The sequence below is a fragment of the Pagrus pagrus genome (assembly GCF_965226575.1).
Source record: "Pagrus pagrus genome assembly, chromosome: 17".
Taxonomy (NCBI): Eukaryota; Metazoa; Chordata; class Actinopteri; order Spariformes; family Sparidae; genus Pagrus; species Pagrus pagrus.
The window spans coordinates 8852134-8870419 of record NC_140201.1 but is presented as its reverse complement, the minus strand read 5'-3'; the positions used below and the strand labels follow the sequence as shown (position 1 = coordinate 8870419).

At 43.4% G+C, this 18286-nt stretch overlaps 1 protein-coding gene across 1 annotated transcript in view; it reads left to right on the top strand.

Moving 5' to 3' along the window:
• med30 (mediator complex subunit 30) overlaps nt 1-17416 on the top strand; it is a 35748-nt gene extending 18332 nt beyond the window's left edge. Inside the window, exon 5 of the mRNA XM_084378685.1 lies at nt 16519-17416. Coding sequence (XP_084234811.1) covers nt 16519-16614 — 96 coding nt within the window. The 3' untranslated portion in view covers nt 16615-17416. The remainder of the gene's footprint in view (nt 1-16518) is intronic.
• The last annotated feature ends 870 nt before the right edge of the window (nt 17417-18286 follow it).

The window sequence follows — 18286 nt, the reverse complement described above, 5'->3', positions numbered from 1 at the left end:
ATGATGTAATTCAGTGGCAATCAAACCCCAAACAAAGGGAAACGATGTAGAAAAACACGATGGAAACATTTCCATTTAAGTTTGTCTCGTGTATTAATTTGAGGGACATTATAGTCCTTCATCTGCCGCGATTTTTAATATCTACATCGTGTCAGGATTTATTGACGTTTTTGTTTCTGTTGTGCTTTGATTTATACATTTCATTGTTTGCAATATTTCCTTTTTTTCCTGCATTTTGGCTTTTCCACTCAAATGTGCCTAGAAACAGATGGATGCAAACACATGTTGACCTCATGTCCTACTGTTGTATTTTACCCCGAGACGCCATCTAACTGCATCTTCAACCATAAAGCAGCGACCCTGACCGTCGTGGTAGCTGTCACTCCAGCTTCACCCCCTTCCCCATAACCCCGGGCTTGTATCCTACCTCAGTCGACGCCTGAAGCCCACCCCGCTTCCAGCTAACGCCGTTGAACAGGTAGTAGAAGTACAGATCAGTGTCTGGTGGAGAGGTGGTGGAAGGAGGGATGGCTAGAGGAGAGGCAGATAAATGACTTCCTCCATGGTAATGTCTGGCTGCTTTATGGGGTGTCCTGGCTGTGAGTGATAGCCTTGCTCTCGTTATCTGTCGATTGGGGTAATTGCTGTTTGTCGGAGTCTGGCTGACGGATGGTGATGCAATCTGCCCAACATTGGCGGGGGAGGAGGGGGAGGTATGGCTCTCATCACTCTCCACAAGTGTCTTTACCAGGAAGCATGTTGTTTGTGACAATATGTATTTGAATTTAAGTGTTTTTGAACGTGTATGAATCCTCTCCTGTGCCTCTTTTTTGACTCGTTGCCTTCTGCGCTCTACTGTATGTTATGCTCCCTCTCATGCATGTTGTATGTGGCGGGTTGCTGTTATGCAGAGTGTGAGTGTGTGCACGAGGAGTTTGTGTGAAAGTCAACGGCGTTTGCATAAATGTTTAAGATGCATTAGCCATAATTCATTGGCGCCTAATGGGTTGCGATTGCTCAATCTCTGTGCTGCAGACCTCTGGTGCTGTAGGATGTGATTCTGCATATCAATTCAGCGTCCCTCAGTCATCTACACTGTTTCTGCTCCAATAAAACAGACCGAATTCGGTGCCACCCAAGTGACCACGAATTACAGCCCTAATGAATGTCCTACATTACTGGTCACACGCCAATTAATGAAGGGAAAACAAAGAAAATGACAAATAAATTCGCCCGCAGAATTTTTCACCCAGAGCTAATTTGGACGGAGCGCTGTGTTTTGACCGTCTTCCGTTTTTTGGCCAGCTGTCCGTGGCGAGCGCCGTCCAAGTCGGTGGGATTCAGCCCGCCCGACTGACTGATTGACTGGCTGGCTGTCTGGGCTGAGTGACGGTGCGTTTTGCAGAATGGAGGAAGCATGATTCATACGGCTCTCCGGACTACTTGATAATCATTCCATCTGGGGCGTGGGACAGGCTGTCTTGTCACTGGCACATCACTCATCGTTTGTTCTCTTCATACATCCCGCGCTCGCTCCATCTCGCCATCCTTCGATCTGTCCCAAGGGCCTTGGAGATGACCCTCCGCCCCGGTGTGGGGGTTGTAATGCCGCACCCAGACCCCCGCCGTTTTCACTGCCGCACCTGATCCCCCCCCACCCTACCCCTCTGCTGTAGCCTGCCACTGCCACTCGCCTCGCGTTTGATTTAATACCAGCCTAAGTGTGAATAAATTCCTGTCACAGCCCATTAAGGAGGCCTTGGAGAGATCTGGCCTGTTATTAATTCTCCACAGCTCCTCTCTTTCTCTCCCCTCTTATAGTTACTATCTCTCCCACTCTGGTGCTGCTGCTTCTCCCTCTCGTGCCCCCTCACCCTCCTCCTCCTCCTCCTCTCACACTGCCTTGCTTTTTTAATACCCCGTTAATTACCGCGTCTGTCCTCTTTATTCAAATGAGAAAGGGAGAAATTAAAAGCAGAGGGGATGTTTGTAATTTCAAATAGAAAAGCCATCCACTGTCTGGCTCTGCTCTTCTTCTCTCCTCTCCTCTCCTCTCCAGGACCTGTGTGCGAGTTAGCTAGCTGCCGGCTTGGTGTGTATAATGAATTCCAGTGGCAGCGGCGGTTAGTTTTATCTGAAGAGCAAGCAGGGAGTCTGCAGAGGCCCGATGATAAACAAACGCTGCCTCCTGACTGTAATAGGACCGAGAGAAGGGGATGCAGCTCCGTTGGCAGATGATTCCCACTCTCCCTCCTCTTCTCTGTCTCTCCTCTCTCAGTTTGTCGTTACCCTCCTGCTGAGCTCCACTCCCTCTCCTTTTTCTCCCTTTCTTCCTTTCCCTCCATTCCCATCCTCCACCTCTATGTTCAAGCTCCAGGATTAGTAGGCTGAGCACAGCAGGTGCCCGTACCTCTGTCTTATTAGCAGCCTCATATGTGGCCCATTAGAGGCTCTCTGTATGCCAAGGGCTTTTTAATTGTTTTGCTTGGGTCAGAGGGGCAGTGTAGCCGCAAAGCTCTTGCGGAGGAGGAATCAGAGCGCCTCCTTTTTTTTTTTTTGGGAGAATACGTGTTTTCCTGGTATTTTGTTGCATTTAGTGTCAAGTGCACCCCCAATTATTTCTGCTTTATGTTACAGTGTTTAAGGGCTATGTAAGCAATTAGAGCTGCGGGGGTTTTTTTCAAACTATTGTCCGACTGTGCCGCCGTGTTTAGGACTATTGTCTACATCAAAGGACGGCGTGATGGGAGTCATTTTTGCGCAGGCTGTTGTGATGTAGGTGGGTCACTTGTATAATATAAGTAAGAGGCGCACACATCGAGACAAGCTTTATATATTTCTGATGCCTTTGAGGCTGCTTTAAAGAGGAAAAGAGATGTAGGATGCAGACTTGTATACACATCAAACAGAGGTAAGTTCACAGAAAGGACCAAAGGTTCCAGTAAAGAGAGATGTTTTTAATTTAGTTTTAAAGGGAACCCAGACCTCGAGGACTGGCGGGTCATCAGACCACTGGGAGCGAAAATGACAAGAAAGAAAGAGAGAGAAAAAGTCAGCCGCTGTCTGTCTTTGCATTTCTGTAGATTTATCACTCTTGTACATATCTGAAAGGATTCCAAGGTTTATTTTTCACACGCACAAGAAGTATTTCTAACAATAAAAAGAGAATAAAGCTCTTCTAGCAGATCAGACTCATCGAAACCAACATATATGAAGTCTTTCTTTAGTTTATTCGAATCTCGATATAACACGTGTACCCTATACATCCTACGTGGCAGATAATGGCTGAAACGTATAGACTTTGCCATGGTTGCAGATATAAGAGTGGTGGGATTCTTCTTCTTCGTCCTCCTCCTCACTTCCTAACGCAATCTGGAGTCTCTGTGGAGGAGGTCGGGGTCTCTCTGGCTTCTGTCCAAGTCTTATTCAGGGATGTACCACCTCCACTGTTGCACAGTTACATGCTCACCACCGTATGTATCTGCAGTGGCGCTCAGCCAATGAATCGTTTTTTTTTTATATTTTATTTATCCCGGTGAGTGTAAAGTGGACGAAAACACAGTTTTGTTCAAATTCAGTGATTCTCACCAAAGCACATGGTATTTTTAACAAGTATGTTGCAAAGCCATACGCCTCATGACTTAGTTAGTAGCACTTAGCTAGTCCAGTGAAAACAATGCCACCTCTGAAATGGTGCAAAATCCTCTCTCTGTGTTTGTCATCTTTGTGCACAGTGGAAAACCATCATCATTATTTATTGGACATGTTTTCATTGTTGTTGCTTTCTTTGCTTTCTCTCTTGTTGTATTTGTGTGAAGCGCTGCCACAGTCAGCTTTGGTGCACAACAGTGTCATCCTGAAAACAAAGGGAAATAATTTGCTAGTATGAACCATCCACTATCTAATGATAACAGCAACAGTAGCAATAAAAAAAAACTTTACTTGTTTTGCACCTTCCTTACCAGAAATGCAGCTCAAAGTGAGAAATTCCAATCACCAAGATAAGATAAAGATGTCAGCTGTGTCTCGTTCATCGCGCGCTGCTGACAGTTGGATTTGTATTTCCAAAATACAACCATGGTGGACACACATAGGGTTAGGGTTAAGTTCTAATAGTTTAAGACTAATATCAGAGCAATGAAAAAGAATAAACAACAAAAAGCTCTCTGTTGTGCTGTGTAAGGCGTCTTAATGGTCTGATAGGGCGCATTTGTTTCCAGATTTAGCTGCGGTCAGAGTTTGTTGTCAGGAGCTGATTGAGGATCTCCGCTGTGACTGCCAAAGGGCGTGTTACATCACCCGAAAGCCCGCTGTGGCTTATTTTGCTTCGCACCCTGTCATCACTTTTCATTCCACTGTTTTATGTAGTAAAAGGGAAAGCTGCTTGCTCAGGTGCCGGCTGAAATGTTTACATTTGAACTTGAGAAACCGCTTTGTGTGTACGCGAAGAGTCGAAGCGCAAGTAACGCGCTTGTTCTCCTCGCACTCGGTAAACAACATCTCCTGCGAGTGGATCGGAGGCTTTAAATTGGAATTACCTCTCTTTTATCTTTCCAGAAATCTGCCAACCTGTCTCTTTTTTCCTCCCCCCCATACCGCCGCCTTCACTCTTAAAACGATAGAGGTAATTAGATCCAATATTACTTTGTTGGAGAGGTGCCATAGGGGAGCTGATTTTAAGTACGCGTGAGTGATTGTACCAATTTAACACATCACTGAGTCGCAAGATGCTTTTGACGTCTGAAGAACTGTTGTTGGCACCTGAAAACATTTAAATCAAAGGTTTTTTCAACCTCATAGGAACCCTCCACCGGCCATTAAAAACCCTTGAAGTATCATGTTTACTCAGAGTGTGAGAGGAGGTGTTCAGCTTGGCCTCAGATGATTTAAGCTTCTGACAGACATCTGAGAGAGATGAAAGAAAGACGTCCTGTCTGCTCTGAGATTGGGACGACGGCGGGGTATCACTCCGCAAATGCTGGCTCCGAGCTCTGTACGCTCGCATGCAGGGACGCACGCACAAACTCACACCCAACAAGCGCACAGAACGTGCACACTCATACCTATAGCTCATCATCTCAACAAATCGAGCCTCCGAGCGCTCTCTGAAGCTACTTTCAAACTGAGCCTTCCTCTTCCGTCCCTGTCGTATGTTAGCTAGTTAGCAGCGCAGATGTATAAAAGGAAAGGCCTCTAATTAAGCAGCGTGAGCTGGAAGCCTCAGACACTTTGCACTGTTTTTGCTAGATGTGGCGTTATCTAATGAAATTACAAAGCAAATGTATTCGTAACCTGTTCCTAGGGTTTGGCGACGTCTACAGAGTTGGCATATGCGGATATCCACAGTGAAACATCTTGATGGACGATGAGGAGGGGGTTAGTATGAGTTTCTGAATCTGAATCTTAGAGTTACCATATGGCAGTAGTTGCTCATTAGCACACCACTGCTTCCCACTTACTCACTCACCTCACCCAGCCGAGAAAACTGTCTCCCATCACCCACAACAAACATCCCCGTTTCAGTCTCCACACCACGTATCTGTAACTTAGCTGTGGTCAGCCTCAGAAGCTTGAACAAAGTTAGTTGGCTAGCTGTACTGAGGAAACTAAGTTAAGAAAAAAACAAGGGTACGATTGAGAGAAACAAGCTAAGAGCGGCCAGCAGAACAGAAACAAAAGAAAAAGAAAATGATAACACGGAGACGTAACGTGTGTGCATTGAGCCGCAACAAACTCCTTTTTATTTTCTTTCCTACATGTCACAAACAACAACAACAACTCTCGGCCACTTTTTTGTGCTCTCTAGTGTGACGCCTCTCAAATATATGTAATGATGGTACATGACTCAAAAGTCACTGACTATCAGCCATCTGCGATGGACGACGGCATAATCTATCGGCCCATCTTGACCTGTTACAGTTACTGAGAAAAGTATGGAAATAAATTGCAATTACTAATAAACGTTTTGGTCATTACAATGGGGATAGAGCATGTCAAACAAAGCCATGGGGACAAACAGAATATAGGCTGAAACATCATCATAATCATTTTTTCACTCATATTAACTTGGTTTGGCCCTTTAACATCACATATTTGTGGGGCTCTTCCTCTAACCGATGCATTTGTGGTCAAAACAATTCAAGACGGACGGTTTTGATTTGAATTTCATTCAGCTTATCAGTTCTGAAACTGCTGTAGCTGATCTGCTGCTGTCTACAAATTAACCCTCCTTCCACTCATGAACTGAATATGAACTTGGATATGCACTCAGGCACAAGAGCTTATTCTGATGTTACGTCTGCAAAAAAGGTAATTACTGTAATATGTGACTCCTGCAGTGAAATAGACATTTTCTTGCTAATATGTCACTTAGTGACACACCCAGTAAACATAGCTGTATTCCTTGGATTTTGCTCTGATGTGCAATTTTGCTGATGCTCAAGTCACTTGCATGGCTGCCCATCATTGGTTTTAAAGCAACAGCACTCCAGCCCTCTTGGCCCTCATTTATTATCACTGGGAACCAAATCACAAAGGAAAGCTCAATCGATGGGGCTACCTGGCAGAGACTCAAGTGCTTAGGAGAGAGCGAGGGGGCGCCTAGCCTCAGATACCTCTAAAAGGCTAAATCGATTGCAACCGTTCTGCAACAGTCGGCTGACACAGCAGGCTTTCCACCTCAATGCTGAGGACGTTTTAAAAGAGCCCCGTTGGTTGGTGTATGCAGAGATGACAACATGGCTATTGTATTTCTGCCACCCCTGGAAGAGAAGGCTTTTATCTGCCTTCGAAATCCCTTTAAAGGGCTTCATTCCTCTGGGAAAGCCCATGCCAAACACAGAACACACTGGCACTTAAACCTTCCCGTTGAGAAAAAGCCATAAAGTTTATAAAGTCAATTAAGGCTTTTTTTTTTAACTGATGTCAGGCAAATTAAAGCTGCTTGGCCCGGCTCCCTCCGGGTATACTGTCAGATGGTAAACCAGGGCCCATTTAGCGTCACAGGGTTCCCCAGGCGGGGCACAGAGCAGTAAGCCGCTTACTTACCCCCGACTCACTCGTGCTTTTTATAAGTTTTACTTCAAGTGACATTTTACTTTGGTGGAAACATTTTTAGCACACACGTTACAATCTCAGAGCACTCAAGTTTAAAAATCATACTTATTTATTTGATATTATCTGTGAAGCCAAGCCCATTCTTTCACATTTGTGAAACCGGTGGATATTTTGAAGGTGACCTTAGGACAATTTCCAGCTGTGTTTGTGGCAACAACAACAGATATTTATGACAAAAAGTCCAGACTTCTACAGCCTTGATTGGGCTGTGTTTGTGGCTTTTAAGTATTTTAAGCCAAAACATGATATTTTCCAAACCCAAACCAAGTGGCCTTTGTGCCTTAACTTCCAGAACCAGATCATAAACACAGACTTGTCACAACATGAAATAATAAAATGGACCTAAAGAAATGTAACGTTTAGGCTTATCTGTGATTAGTGTAAATCATCAACATGTGTTCCTGTGATCGGTTTGTAACAGGAGCAGATAAATGTGATGTTGTATAATCATTGAAACACGAAATCATTGTATTTGTTTCCATGTAGTTTCAGGTGCATGTTGGCGAGATCCACAGTCTCATCGCATAGGAAAAAAATGCCCTCACTGACAAAACAATAGACAATAATTTTTCATAATTGAGCGTTTGAAGTCGTGCTGAAGTCACACATCTATAATCGAAACTCCTGTGGCTGGTCAGCCTGCTCTCACACCACAACACCACCTGAAATGATCCATACTAACTGGAAAAATGCACCAGGGTTAATTTTGACTGAACCAAACAGGTTAGGTGTGGATGCACCCTTAGCAAAATGAGGTACAAAGACAGATGACGACTTGTTTACTCTCAGATTTCTGTCAAAACCTGAAGGTCTTTGTCTCGAGGCTGATGGCTCTTTATTTTTAAGTAGCCCCACATCTTGTAGTCTTGTTACTTTACCACCGTTGAGGAGTTGTTGTGATCATAATCAACAAGATCATCAAGAAGGAACGACTTGATTCTCATGTGAGAATACACTGGTTACAGAGATTAGTTTATTGAGTGTGAGCTGTCTTAGCTATTACAGTAGACACACTCATTACTAAAAATGTTGGCCCCTGGAGTTTGGTTTGTCCTAATTCTTCTGCCTAATGGGGAGTTGCATTTCCTTGAGGACATTTTTCATTCTTGCATAATTTAGTGGATCGCTGGTTTCTGGAAAAGCACCTTTCCACACAGCCGAGGCTACTTTCCAAGTTTTTGTCACACTTATTATAAACCGTCGAATTTAATTAAATTTGACTCGCGTTCCTGCCAAGACAATCTATCTCACTGTCTGAGGACAGCAAGACGCTCAGCCTCTGTCAATACAGAAACTGTTTGTTCATGGTGTGATGTAAGGCATTTTGTCTCATCTCTGCCAGTGATGATATAGGAGATATGTAAGGGTGATATAGGAGACGCAGTCACATGACTTCCTCTCCTCTCCCTCTAAGGTCGGGATTTATAACAATTAATTGAATCAGGATCCTTTTAACGAATCTTTTGAGGAGCCGTGTTTGGTTCAGATTATCATGTCTCAGTATCAAACGTAAACCACAGATATTCTGCTGTGCTGGAGGTGTGAAGGGCTTTTGTCACCGTTCTGTGACATTAATTAACTCTGTCCTGAGTGCTCCAGCTGCAGAAGTCAATGAAGCTAAAGTAAAACCAAGACAATAGAAAACTACTTCATCACTCAGCAAATATCAACAAAAAAAATCACAGGTTTTCTGGTTACCGAGGTGTTATGTCGTTGCTCACACAATCTGACGGGTCACAGAATAAATCGTAACACCAGCAGTCAGCTGAGGTAAAGAAGGTGTCCTTCTCAAGATAACATAACGGACATCAGATGATTATTTACTTATGACCTGACTCTGGTGAAGTGTATCTTCATGTTGCTTAAGAGCCTCCTCCATCTCGCTCTTTCTTTGTTTTCCTTCATTCCTCTCCTCCCCTCTTTCTCTCCCCTCCACCGTCATTCCTCTCCTCTTCCTCAAGCATCTTATCTCATCTTCCTCTACTCTGTCTCCTCAACTCTCCATCTCCTTCTGGCTCTATTACTCCGCCCCCCTCCTCTCATCTCATCTGTCATATTTCCTTCTCTTACCCTCCTCTTCCTCTCCTTTGCTATCCTCCATCTCCTCTTCTTCTAATTTTCTTCTTACCTTTTTCTCGTTTCCACTCCTCTTGTTTCCTCGTTTCCCCTCTTCCCCTCCCCTCCACAGTCTTGTTTCCTTTCCTCATCCTCCTCCAATTCCTCTTCCTCTCCTTCTTCTCCTGTCCTGTCCTCCTCTTTCTTTTATCTCCTCTTCTCTTCTCTGCCCTCTCCTTTCCTCTTCCTCTCCTCCATCTCCTCTTCTCTCTATCGCCTTCTGCCTTCTTTCCTACCCTCTACTCTCATCTGTCCACACCTCTCTCCCTTCCTTTCCTCTCCTCCTAACATTTCCTCTTCTTCTTTTCCTCGCCTCACCTCTGTTTTGTTTCCACCCCTCTTCCTCTCCTCCAATAATGCACTCTCCTCCCCTCTTCATCTCATTTGACTGTCTTGTTTCCTGTCCTCATCTTCCTCAATTCCTCTCCTCTCCTCTCCCTCCTGCATCTTATCACATCATCCTTTCATCCACCCCCTCCCATCTACTTTCCTCCCCTCTCCTCTTACCTGTCAATTTTCCTCCTTTTCCACTTGTCTCAACTTCTCCCCTCTCTTCTTCCTCTCCTCTCCTGATGTTTCCTCTCCTCCTCTCCTCTTTCTCACTTCCCCTCTCCTCTCCTCTCCTTCTTCCTCTTCCTCTTCCTCTCCCTAATCCCTTCTCCTCACTCACAGACACTTACACTTGTAATTCCCAGCCAGATCCGTCGGAGTCAAAGCTGCGATTTGAGTCGCCAGCGACAGGGCGGATTAGCAGGAGGAATCCTGAGTGAAGGCACGTTTTCGCTCCACTTCCTATATTCCCCATCTCTCCTCCTGCTCCTTCTGTGTGCGCGTGTTTTAATCCAAGTCGTTTCTTCCTCGCCGTTATCTCAAAGCCCCTCATCAAAAAGCAACGCTTGGCTTCTTAATGTGCTCGGGAGAGCGCGGAGGTCGTGTTGTTAATCGTAGATGAAAACGGGTTAAACAGCTAAAAAGCAGATGAATACCTCATCTTATTCATATACTAATATAATTACAAGATTAGCTTGATTTTTCTGTAATGTTTAATGGATCAAAAAAACCCTCCCCAATCGGCTTTAATGTGGAGATAATGCAACAGAATTAATTAATATAAAGATGCCAATTATCAAGCTTGATAAGCCCGGAGACGCCCTGTTGTTTGATGGCCTACATTTGACAAATCCCAAGTGTTTACAGATTACGATGTTGTTGCATCCGATGTGTTACTGAGTGATGTATTGAAGTTGCAAAAATCCATTCACTTCTAATTTGAAGCCATCTCCAGCGGGCCTACGATGTTAATGTATGACTAATGGATTTCAGGTCAGGGGATGTCTGTCGGTGGCCCGGGCCAGGATCTGTCTTGACACACAGAGATACTGTAGTTAAAGCTTTTCTCGTGGTGAAGTTTCAGTGGAGCAGAATCTTAATGAAGCGGTTTCGATGAAAAATTCAGACTTTTTTTTTTTTCCCCTCCTCCTCCTCTCACTTCTGTCTTTCACCCTGCGACTGAGGACAGCTTCTTTGATCTGATTTGGACGAAAGGGAGAACGGGAGCGAGTTGAAGGGGAATCTGAGGAAGGCAAACGGGGAAGGGTGGAGAAGACAGAGTAACGGCCCCTTCATCCATGTCATTTAAACACATTGTCATCCGTCCTGATCGCAAAGAGCGCCGGGTCCCTCTTCCTACCGTTCATGTGTCAGAGATGTCAGCTAATGACGGAGCCGCTGCCCTTTTTCTCAAATATGCACAACCTGTCTCTGTATCATCTCTTTTTATTTTATCACGCAGATCCAAACTGATTGTAGTTTTAACGTTGATGGTTAAAAACCAGTCAGATACTGTCAAGATGAAAGCTGCAGATACTAACGAGTGATACTTCTCAGCCTGTGACTCATATTGTCTTTAAGGGTCAGTGGAGGACAAAGGAAGGAGAGACTTTTACACTTAAATAAGAGTGGCAGAAAAAGATGAAAGAAGGTAGATAATCCTATTTAGTTATTTCATCGTTAGTAAATCTTTTATTTTCCGTTAATTGTATGTAAAATGTCATGAAAATAGTAAAAAAAATGGCCACTGTCATAAAGATCTTCAATTTCAAATAATATAAAGCTCTGAAGAGCAGCGAATCTTTACTTTCGAGAAGCTTAAACCAATGACTTGACATTCAAATGATTAATCACCTATTAAAATCTGCTGATGACCAATACTGGGGGCTGATACTAGGAAAATATTAAGTATATGGGCCGATACACACACATTTTTTGGCAGTGATCGCTCAAATGTGGTGCTCAAACACCGGTGACAAAGATATCTAGCAGAGGCAGGATATTGTACAGTTTAACGCAGGGATGCATAATATTGATTTCTTGTCAGCGGATACCAACAATCGTTAATTACCTGCTTCTCATGGCCGTTAAGATTACCGCTAATTTTACACCTTTTAATTTCCTGTAGTTTATGCGTACCTGAGGGTTTTCCACAGCTCTAATAAAATGTTCTGTGTTAAGACTTGAAGACCTTTCCCCTCCTTTCTGAACCCCTGTGCAACAAAACCCTCCACACCATGAGCACATCTAAAGATTATTTGTAATATCCATCAATCTTTTTCTTTTAAAATTTCCGAAAATAGTGACAAAGTCTTCAGATTGCACCTTTTGTCTGAAAGACTGAAATACCTTAGCTATAATGTAAGACAGAGAAAAGCAAGAAGTCCGCACAGTTAAGAAGATGTATTAAATATCAGAATCGTTACTGATTGATTTTCTGTCGAGTCAGTCAACTCATCATTTCAGCTGCACTTTTGAATAAACTCGGAGTGCTGACATCTGATAACCCACAGCTCCTCAGCCTCACAAGCTTTAAAAACTAAACGCATTTGTGTCAAACTGCAGCACGACTCTGGTTACACTAAATTACAGCAGAGACAGCTACTCTGACGCGTCCATCAGGCTTAGCTCAAGTCACAGAGACTGGAATCGGATTTGTTTTTGACCCCCCGCTGCCAAAACGTCTAATCTCCTGAGATGACAGGTTGCCAAAACTGTGTCCAATAAAAAACCTACTTATGAGTCCTCGTGACTTTTGTTTACAAGACCTGCAGAAAAGCAGATCTCACCCTGGCTCGTCCTCTGCCCAGATGTGCTGGGAGGGCACCTGAGAGCCTCCTGCGGTTGGACGCTGTTAATTTACATGACCTTCTCTGATTACGCACAAACAAACACACACCTGCACACAAGTATTATCTGAGTGGGACTGATTTAGATCATTCTGTGTGTAGGTTATTGTGCACAGATGCAGACTTTACAAACAGCACAGAGCTGCTGTGATAAACAGTGATCAGACTTGATGCTCATCTCGCCTTCCTTTGTTTGTCCATGTGGCTGGTAAAGTACTTCCTGCTTCCGTCTCTTCACCTAACCATGTTTATTTCTCACATATCGACACTAAGAAATAGTCTTGCGTTGCCTCACGTCGCCTGCGTCTCAGCTAAAAAGCTGCACTTGAACACACCGCAAAGACTCCTCCTCGTACGTTCCTCACCTGCGTGAGAAGAAATAACTCTCATTCATAAAGGGAAACCGAAGACTCAGGACTGCGGATATACAAACTGTTGTTATGATAAAGGAGACCACAGACCAGTTTCACCTTATAGCCACTTCTAATCAAGTATATGTCTGATAAAATGTTGCAAATGGCACTGGCCAAGAGGTGGAGGTGAAAAATGTTTCATTTTCTCTTTTCCTGCATTCATTTGCGTAGCCGAATAGCCAGTCAGAGTGATTTCTGTCACAGAGGGGCTCTACTGCAGATTTAAAATGCTCAGTTGGCCGAAAAGCTGCCAACAATTGCGCAGGACACGCTGCAGTCTGGGCTACAGATGCTTCGCCGATTGCCCCGCCGTTGGTCGACATCCATCCGTCGGCCTCGTGTGTCAGGGACTTTATTCAGGAGCAACGTTATCTAATTGCACCAAAGTGAATCGAGCACAGAAAACTGTGGATTCGTCTCCGAGCACCCATAGTTATCCAGTGGATTGAATCGGTGCATCTCTGACACACACTGGTGAACACACGCAGACATTTTAATGTGCAGCCACACCCTCACGCTCACACTCCTTCATTCACACACTCTCCTGCGCACCGACCACAAACACCTGCACGACACAGACATCTCGCTGCGCCTCCTCTGCGCTTGCCAATCTCCATTTCCACCCCATCTCGGGTCACTGTGCTTTTCCACTCTCTCCTCCGCCAGCGCGCCGACGTCTGCCAGCATTTCCAGGTTATACGAAGCAGGTAGGCAGTCTGCCAGTCTGCAGGAGGCCTTCAGAGACAGCAGCTCAGACAGCGCTTCCTTGTTTACTTTCATGAGTTGTTGACTGGCCACCCTGCCGCGGCTGATGCAGTGTCAGAGCGTGTCAGAGGAAACCTACTGCGGATTGAAAAGGCGTCAAAACATTATTGTTGGGCTCGGCCGGTTGAGTGGCAGGCTGAGAAATGAGGGAGTGCATCTGCCGGATTCCTGTAGAGTGGAGTTGTGCGTATAAAAGCTTTGCACTTGAGACAAAAAAAGATGGTTCGGAGCTCCTTTTTCCTCCGGTTTGTTCTCTGTAGTATACCCTTTTTTCCAAACATCACATTATAGGTGTGAAGGATTAGAGCTACGCTAATTATGAGGCTATGAATGGAATTACGTCTCCCTGAGGTTGCAGAATCATTTCTGTGATAATAGCAGTCTTGTTATTCATATATCAAGATATGCCAGCGAGTCTTTTTATAATGAATGCGCCGTGAAGCCTGCGCTGCCTCCATAGTCTCATTTCCACTGTGAAAAATGTGGAATTTCATGTCTGGTTTCAAAGAAAAGCAGAGAGTAGATTTTTCCGCGGAAGAATCTGGATTCAGAAGTGGCAAAATTTTCGTCTTTGAAGCCAAAAATCGTCCCGTTTGTGCCCGAACACGGGAGATGAAGAAGTATATCTGTGATTTCCGCTCTTCGTGTTGCACCAGTGTTGTATTCTTTGTTGAAAATAAAAGTGTTTGAGTGAAATTACAAAGGCCGGTGGTACAATCTCATTAATACGGGATAGATGACCGAGTTATTTCAAGACTTGCTCGTCAGTGTAATGAGCCGTATCCCATGTAATACACACACACACACACACGTTCGAGCGCGCACAATCAAAGTGAAAGAGGGAGAGAGAGGACGATAGACAGCGGAGGGAGAGAAAGAAAGAGCGAGAGAGCTCGATAAGCAGCGAGAGTCCCCCCGGAGAGTGAGACTGGAAGGCTTCCAAATGTTCCACTCTGGTATATCTTCAAGGACAATCAGCTAAACAGTTGATATTAAGAGAGCTGTGTGAAATCGATTGCTCAAGGTGTTATCAGCGCCGCAAAAATGGCTGGTAATTAGTCATGGCTAAAGGAGTGTTACCGAGAGAGTGAGATGGATTTAATCTTAATAGATTTCACTGCACTGCAGATACAGTAGCTCCTGAGTGAAAGAGCTCTCCTCCCTCTCCTCCCTCTCCTCCCTCGCTCTCTCTCTCTCGCTCTCTGGCTATCTATCAGAAGAAAAAGCAGCTGAGTAAGTAGCTGTGATGTACTGCTGTTGCTAAATTTGCCTGAACCTTCAAATGTAGATGTTGTGCCTGAGTTACTCCTTCAAAGGCAGCACACATTTGGCAGCTGTACCTGCGTTTTATTCCGACTCCTCAGCAGCAGCAGAAGCTCGGGAGCCATTATTTGTTTATGTATAAAGCCTGTGCATCGAGGTACTTCGGTCCACGGCAGCTGTTGACTTAGAGATCTTTGTAGAGCATTCAGAGGCAATCAGCAGACAAAGCCCTCAGTGACTGACGGGGAGATCGGGTTGTTTGCTCCTCTGTTATGTACCTGTGTAGCCCTGAAGCCGGCCAGATGTGTTAGTTTAGCGATTAGCAGAGGCTACGATTGATGAAGTCAGTACCGGAGGAGAGTTCAGTGGGGAGGGGGGAACTTTGTCAATTGTATGTTGAAGGAAGAAATACCTAAAGCTGAATGTGGCGCTGAAGCTTTTGTAATTCATGTCCCATAGAAATTCTTAACACGCTGCTGAGACAGGTGTTGTTTTATGTTTGTCTTATTGTCAACAAATGAAAAGAAGCAATCACAAACACTACCTTGTCTATGGCACGAGATGTATTTGTATAGATCACAAACATAGTTACATTTTGGCCGTGCTAGCTGCACGTCTGGGGTTATGGCAGTCGATCTACCATTTTTTGTCCAAACTGAACTATCTCAACAGCTTTTGTCATAAAATGTTGTTAAACCGTCAGCAAGCTTGTCTGAGCTGGAGACAAAATCTCAGATGACAATTCGCCTACATGACGCACAGTGTCGAGTGGTGGTTTTAATTAGTGGTAGACCGATATTCAGCATTTTCCGATTGCATGCATCCGATCTCTGATCTCCGCCCACAACAGTATCTGATACACGTCACAAGTAATAGCTCATAAATAAACAGCTCGGTTTCTGTCACTCTGCCTCTTCACCTTCTTTGTGTTTGCAGTTATCACAGTTGTTCGACACTTACATTACATTACATTTTTTCTGGGAAAAATCCCACTGAATAGTGAAAGCGAGGTTCATTTGGAAACAATCTATACCGTCACTTTTCTGCAGCCATTACACTGTGCAATCAGTACTAACCTCAGGGTGATAAGTTGAAGCAAAAAAAAAAGTTGTCTATTGCCGGTTTAACTTTAGATTGTTTTTGGATAACTTCGACTAACACTTAATTTGAAGACGGGAAACGAATCTTGTTTCTCACAGGACTTCCTGCTGAGCAAAACCTCCCTGTTCGTTTTCTCTTGCCAACAGCAAAACAGCTCAGTCATTAGGAGCAAGATTACATCTGGAAACAGTTTTTCTCAGTAATACGGTGAAGTAAATTATATCTTACAAGGATTTACAGTGGTGTTGGGAGTGTGAAGTTTATGCTGAGTTCATAGCGGGATGCTGAAGAAGTCCTGATGGGAGAGACTTGTTTAGCCGTGCCGCGTCGCAGCTCAAAAATGGCTCCGTGGGACTTTTCGATTCCAGTGCTATGTGCAACTTTAATATCCTGTAAGCCACGAATTATTTGTTTTCCTGCTGGAAAATTATATTGCTTTGTCGTGTTTGACCTTTTAATCTTTTGCAAACCTTTAGTTTAATTGTTCAGCGAACACAAAGGTTGTTTCTAGGTGACTACGGCACTCTGACATTCATATTTTTTTTTATCTCTTTTGTTTCCTGCAGAAGCTCAAGCAGAAGAATCAACAGCTGAAGCAGATTATGGACCAACTCCGCAACCTCATCTGGGAGATCAACTCCATGCTGGCTGTCAGGAGCTGAGCCACACACATGCATACACACACACACACACACTCACACACACACACACACACACACACACACACACACACACACACACACATACACTTACGACAAGTCATAGACGAGGAGATACGGTCGTTAACTGGACGTGTGACAGGGTATAACAGACTGGCTGAGGCTGCACTTTACGGAAGAAATGGGGACTTTGGCAATATCAACCCTGAAGAAGACACAATAGAAGGAAAAACGAGAGGAGACAAATGAAGACGAAGAGGCTCGACGCTACATAAAGGGAGAGGCAGAGAGAGAGAGAGAGAGGTGAGGTGAGGTGAGGAGACGCTGGGAGAGAGGAGATGCTGGTGACATCAGTGTGGGCGATGGCAGAAGATATTCTGTCTACCTCGATATTCTACATTTCAATCAGCATTAAGACTGCATTAATCTGAAGAGTGGATATATTAGGTTTTATCTATTTGTAGGTACTAGCTCAATAGAGGCCTGTAGAGACACATCGATATATTCTATTTAATCCTCAAAGTCTGTGCGTCTGTTACATTTCATAGTGTTAGAAGTGTGTGAAGCCCCAAGCTTAAAAAAGTTTTTATCAGGCCCTTCAGAAACTTTATTAAGAAAGACAAACACTGTGGCGAAAAATCACGAGTCTTATTCTTGCTATGGATCTGTTTTTTTTTTTCAAATTTCATGTCATATGTAAACTCATCATCGTTCTGCTCTGACTGGACTTGACATGTCATTAAGATGCCTTGTTAAGGATTCTGCTGAAGTATAAATCTTGCTGTGATTTTTAAAAAACAGTCAACGCTGTGTTGTGCTCTTATTTTTGTTCATCTGTGTCATCTGTTGTGTATCCTGCTGGTAATTAAGTGTCTCAAAATCCCTCAGAAACAATACGAGGGGTTAAATGTGACTCTCAGTCATCAAGTACACATTTTAATGATGCGTTGTAACAAGTTCTCTGAAAGTTTGAGATATTTAACAGTGGTAACATTCAAAAAGTTTGTTGGTAAATACACTAGGTCATTGGGACGTAAGCACAAGAACATGAATCCAGACATAATTTTACATCCAAAATCTTATATTGTTAACGATAACCCTACAGGGCTGGGTTTAAAAACATAGTTTTCCGATTCAAATCAATAAATATATGAATGATCTGATATCGATTCATAAAATCCCAGCTTGATCTCTCAATATATAACTTTTCTGCAAATTTTCCTGCAATTTTTCTTTCTATTTTTTTTAGTTGGTATGATTTTGTTTTTTTTTCTGCCTCTTTTTGTCTTATACCCGTCAAAAAAATTTTCTGGAGACAAAAAAAAATCTGAGAAATATTGTTTTTCCTCCTGAAAAAAAAATGTCACCCAATTTTGCAAATGGAAATTTTTTAAAATTTTTTTTTAAAATCAGATATTTTTTTTCACATTTCCCACATGAAGAAAAAAATTCTTCAGGGGAAAAAAAAAATTGTCTTCTGGGAATTCATTTTTTCACTCATTCTCACATATGACAATTTTTTTTCTATGGAAAAAATGTAAACATTTCATGTCTCTCACAAATGAAAAAAATTAAGGAAATTTCTCCTGGAAATAATTTTTCCACTCAGTAGTACACATGGAAAAAATTTTTTTTTCTTCAGTGAAAAAAAAAAAGATTTCAGGAGAAAACATAT